Source organism: Silurus meridionalis, chromosome 8, assembly GCF_014805685.1.
Source record: "Silurus meridionalis isolate SWU-2019-XX chromosome 8, ASM1480568v1, whole genome shotgun sequence".
In the NCBI taxonomy this organism is placed as follows: Eukaryota; Metazoa; Chordata; class Actinopteri; order Siluriformes; family Siluridae; genus Silurus; species Silurus meridionalis.
In genome coordinates, this window is record NC_060891.1 from 1,786,501 (window position 1) to 1,792,500 (window position 6,000).

A 6,000-nucleotide genomic window follows, 5' to 3' on the forward strand; every position below is an offset into this window, starting at 1 on the left:
ACAGGTGTGAGTGTGATTAGTGTAAAGATGAATGTCTGTATGATTCAGTATTTACAGAATAAATATGGGTTGAATATACAGTAGTGCAATGATGCATAGAGGATGAAGAAGTGCAGTAGAGACAGAAAGTGACAGTGCAGTAGTGTATTTGTTCACATTCTATCATCGGCTGTTCAGTGTATAACAGCCAGAGAAGAAAAAAAGCTCAATTTCAGTCTTGGTGTGGGCTCTGAGGCACCAGAAGCGTCTGCCCAATGGGAGAAGGGTGACAAGTCCATGACTGGGGTGAGAGTAGCTTTGATAAATGCCCCTTGCGATTCGCAGTGTTTTTTGTAAATGTGTGTAGCTTTTTACCTGCACGTGTAATGCAATATCTTAATTATTATATAGAATAGATCTCTAAATAATAATATTTCTCACAGATTTTTTATTCTAAAATCCGATTGGCTGAATTCCTAATTGTGCAAATCAATGCATCAGTCACGTTTATCGTGCTTTAAATACACACATTTTTGTCTGTTGTGTTTCTTAGCAGCCGAAGTGTACTTTTATTATTCGATTATTTTAGATCCACTTATAGGTCATGTAAACAATGCACAATAAATAGCGCTATACAGTGTAATGCAGTTTTGTAAATAATGTTCTAAATAAATATATAAATACTTGATATATTGTATGTTTGTGTACATGATATAAAAAATTTCGTTTAGTATCAGCTGCTTCCAGACGTTCTTTTTTCACACCAGACTCGATGGTTGGAAAATTCGATCGATGATCTTAAACAGGCCGTGTTTTTGGCGTGACGATGCAGGAACACACGGGGTTTCTAATTCCGTCCGTGAAACGCTCCGGCATGGAAATGTCACAAAGTCAATCTTGACCGCGAGCGCGACTAATTACTAAATAATTCAATTTCAGGTGGCTGTGAGCTCGTTCATGAACAGGAAAGCGTTGACCTTTCTGATGGCGAGACACAAAGATGCCGTTAATTCAATTAGAATTTTGTCTGGAAATTTGACGATAGTTTTTTCCAGTATCTCCAGAATGAATGAGTGTGTAATGGAGGTGTGCATTGGATTTGATAAGTGTGTTATAGAGATGTGTATATCATCCCTATGCTGACTCTCCATTGTCTTCCTGTCATTAAGTTATTTACTGCACTATGGAGGGATCGATAGCTGAATTAATATACATTCTTCATGCATAGATACTTATAATGAACCACATGATGAGCAGGGTTCGATGTCAAGTGTTTAGAATATGGACAGATCAGAAGAAGAAATGTGTGTTGAAGCCTAAAGGATGGTTTGACTTCATCATGCTTCATAGTGATATAACAGTGAGAGTCGAAATGCTGAAAAGACCATTAGCACACAGATCGTCATTATCTGATGCTTTACTGCCACCTAGTGTTCATACACAACATCAAATCAACACACACACCCACACACACACTCACACTCACACACACACTCACACTCACACACACACTCTCTCTCTCTCCGTGATGACATAATGATCTCTCATCATAAGAAGCTGTCTAGGTTTTGCTATCTGAGGAAACAGATATGGGGTGTTCACTCAGGACAAGTGCAGTGTCCTCAAAAGACAACAAAGCTCGGTCACACACACACACACACACACACACACACATGGAACGCACAAGTATCATTGTGTTTCATCTCCTCCTATCTCATTCAACATGCCTCTGATTCAGAGCTCGGCTTTGCAAAAGAGTCCAAGATATCGGGACAGAAGATGAGCAGATGATTGTTATTGTTCCAGGTGTCAGTCTTCAGTCATCAGAAGGTCGAACGTGTGTTTCGACGGGAGATTATATGACTTTATTATAATATAATAGCATTTTTTCCCCCTTTTTTCTTCATTGTTTAATTGTTATTATTATTATTATTATTATTATTATTATTATTATTATTATTATTATTAATAACTATTGATTTGACCAACTTTCAAACTTCAAACTATTAATCTTTGTGAATGGAGCCATAATTATAATCAGCTGGTCATTATTTAAATGATTTTAATTATCAGGATCATTTATGATATTTTTTTTTTCTAATTAAATTTGCAGCTTTTGCTTAGTAATATTAAAGATTTCTTATTATGACTTTACAAACATTCAGAAAATCTATACGCATATTTTACAATATATACATATGCTTAATCCCACTTACAGTATAATTTGCATAATGCTGTGTGTTCAATCTAAATGTTTGTACAGCAGTTTTTTGAGCAACAGCGATACTAATAGAAATCAGCGTAGGGTATAAATAAATCCGTCTCACTTACTACAAATTTAATACAAAATAAGAATAATGTAAGATATTCTATAGGTTCACTACATGGACAAAAACGATTATAGACACCTGACCATACGATTGGTACAGTACATGTTTTCCGAACATCTAATTCCGCATTTAGTCTCCATTAGCTCTTATAATATCATCCACTCTTCTGGGAAGGTGTTCCACTGGATTTTTGGAGTGTGAAGATTTATGTTTAATAGCCTTGTAGTTCTATCGCAGGAGATCTTTCACTCCAGCCAATGGAAAGCAGGGTCTCCTAGTTCAAGTGAAGTGAAAAAATGTTTATTCTACTGCATACAAAAAACATGTAGTAACAGTTTTTAACCACAGGTGTCCCAATACCTTTGTCCATATGGTGTAGTTTGTACTATGTTTATGTTTTTCTTTATAATAATGCTTATTAAATAAATAAAAACACTTAAATTAACAATGACATGCCCATATACAGTTTTTTTAATAATGTTAAGACTTTACCTGTTTTTGAAAAAAATATATATATTTTTTCTTGTAAGTAATGCACGTTTTAAACATTATAAATATAAATAATATAGAAATGCTGAATCGTCGTTTTATAATCATGCCCCCATATGTAAAAATGAAAACGTGGAGTTCCAGTTTATCGTTCTGATATTCTGATATTTTCTGTGTTTGTTCAGAAACCAGTCATTACAGATAATCTGATATTATCAGATAAACATCATAAGCCTGTACCGTCATGTTCGGTTCTTGAAGCCAGATTCGGGCTCGTGTGGCCGATCGAGCTGATGTGTTTCATCTCACGGCTTCTCCGCAGAGATACGCAATTAATCCAAGCTCACACGCTGTGAAACCAAACCCGGGGTTCTTTTTTAAAGAATCAACAAAGACGTTCATAAATCTTTCATTTCAATTTCCCTGAGATCTAAACACTTATTCATGAATCCGTATGTGCTGAATAAACCCTTCGTAATGCCTCGCAGGAAAGGTTTCGTAAGAAAAAAGCGATCATTATGAGTCCACCTATTCAACCCTAGAAGGTTGACGTCATGCTTAATTTCAGTGCTCATGTAGATGCTCGTTTACCCACAATGCCCTTCACTGAGTGCTGCTAGTGGTGCAGCAGGATTCAGTTCTTCACACCGTAACACACATGTCTAGATAAGGAAAGTGATGCAGATCCCTTTAGTCCTTCAGTCGTTCTGATATGACGATCATCTGGTAGATCACTGGCTGCAGAGCTGCACTGCCTTGTGGGATTTTGAATCCAGCATCTGCACCAACATCTTCACTACTTTACTGTGGATTTTGAATGATGAAAGAAGTCCTTGTTTTGTTTGAGGATCTTACAGTCAAAGCATTTTGTTGTAGATCGCTTTCAGCAGCACCAACCAACAACCAACATAGGGTTGCATAGGGTCATTAGGAAAAGTGTTCAAGTGTGTCTGAATGTACGTCTTTCGGCCAATCGGAATCCGAGATGCAGACCATATATACTGTGTGTGTGTGTGTATGTGTGTGTGTGTGTGTGTGTGTGTATATATATAAAAAAGCAAGCACTTACCTTTCAGATGACTTCACAGGATTCCTTTTTTGAATTCTTCTGAATCTTCTGAAGTGTGTGTGTGTGTGTGTGTGATTATCAGTAAGACAATACAGTGTGCTGTATAGTGCAGAATAGGAAGAAACAGTGACTTACGGTCGTTGCAGTGCATGCCCGTGAAGGAGGTCATGGAGCAGTCACAGGTGTAGTTCTCCCACTGCTGGATGCAGACCCCCATGTTGGCGCAGGAGTCCTCCTGACACGTGGTGCTAGGACCTACGGTGGCAGAGCACAGGGCTGTAACAGCGGGGCAGAGCAGCCGGCGGCGAGCCGTTAGGTGCCATGCAGGTATGCACTTCAAGTTGGCATGCATTCAAGGTTAGTAGTAAAAAATTCTCAAAGGTTACAAACGAAAAAAAAAATGAAAAGAAGAATATTCATACAAACAAATCAAAGTGAGCCTGGGCATTCTCTCCGAGGAGGTTTTAGTAACAAGGTGGACAAAACATAGCGCTGCAGACATTCCCGAACGTGGATTCAGACGGGCGGGTGGGGGTCAGGTGGAAGGGAGGTTCGGGCAGGGGTAGTGTGAGGGGTTTGGGGGTGTGGGGGGGGTTTGGGGGGTTCACACACAGGCAGAACTCGCCAGGGGTCACCACGTACAAACAGAGTTAATAACCAATTGACAGTCAATAGCAAATTAGTGTGTGTAGTGATTCAGTGTGTATGGAGCAACTACTGTTAGAACGTCATTCACTGAAAAAAACATAACTGATAAAGAAATCAAGAACCATGAGATTATAATTAAAGGTGCAATTAGTACATTTTGTTGTCAAAGATTTTTTTTATTCTAACACAAACCAAAGGAGTCCAGTAGGTGGATTGATATTAAAATTTCATTTACTTAACAACTGTATTGTTAGATTATTTTTTACAAAATATTTTTGTCTGCATTTTTCTGGCCCAGAAAATAAATAGGAAAAAAAACCATTCCACAGATTACCATAAACTCCTTAGAATCTTTCCTTCACTATTCTAGACTTTCTATTAAAGTCAACAACAAAACTTTTGTGAATATGAACAATTAGTAAATTAACTGCAATTAAAGATGCAGTTGGGTACATTTGGTTGTCAAAAAGCAAAATGATTCATTCCCAATATTTCCGCAGCTTCATTGTAATGTACAGTAGGTCGCTTTTTTTTTAATCGTTTGCATTTTCCGACCCAAAAAATAATGTCTAATAAAAAGGTCCAATATAAGAATTTCCAAAAATGTTATAAAAAATAAATAAATAAATGCGATGCTAAAAGTTTGGACACGTTTTATTCATTATGCTAAGAAATATTCTATCAACAAACGTCCATGTAAACATGAATAACTGCAGCTACAGTGTGATTAAAGGTGCAGTTAGTAGTTTTAGTTGTCAACAATTGTACAGTAAAACAAGTGCCATGACGGATTTTCAGTATTTCAGTCGCTGCAATTCGCGATATATCATTTAGCACATTACTGAATTCTGTTTTACGGCACAGAAAAGATGCCTATCTAATAAAATAATAACTTAGGAGATCTAATCAGGATGAATTATTAGGAATCGCATCATTTCCATTGTACATTAAGACAATCGTTTCGTTTTATTTGAAGAATTTTGTCAACAAAAATCTACATACTGCACCTTTAAGTGCGATTCGCACCACACTCGTGTTAAACAGGGTTAATCACACACAAACAGGTCGAAAACAAATATACCAAAAGTGCAGTTCATGTGAAATGTGCAGTGCAGTTGAAGACGTCATGTTACATGTTAAACCATAAAATGATTCACCCCCAGTTTACATCGTCCTGGATTAGATTTTTTTCTGTTGTTTCATACACTGTATGTAAAAAAAAAAAATATGGTCTGCAATAAAAAGAATAAATAAATAAAAAAGCCAAAAAAAAAAAAACAATTAAATAAAAAAAATATATATATAATAATAATTAAAAAAATTAATAATAATAAATAAAAAAAAAAACTTTGGAATTGGAAACACTGAAATTTGTATTTTTTATAATAATATTTATACATTATTTATATTTAATATTTAATAATTACAAATTTTAATTAAAGAGTATAAAATAATATTATATGAAATTATAAAATATAAATAAAC

General features: G+C 35.9%; 1 protein-coding gene across 1 annotated transcript in view; it reads right to left on the reverse strand.

The window, feature by feature from the left end:
• The window catches only part of nrxn3a (neurexin 3a), a 303,444-nt gene that overhangs the window by 177,904 nt on the left and 119,540 nt on the right, over positions 1-6,000 (reverse strand). Inside the window, 1 exon segment of the mRNA XM_046855388.1 lies at positions 4,003-4,122. Within this exon segment, the coding sequence (XP_046711344.1) occupies positions 4,003-4,122 (120 nt within the window).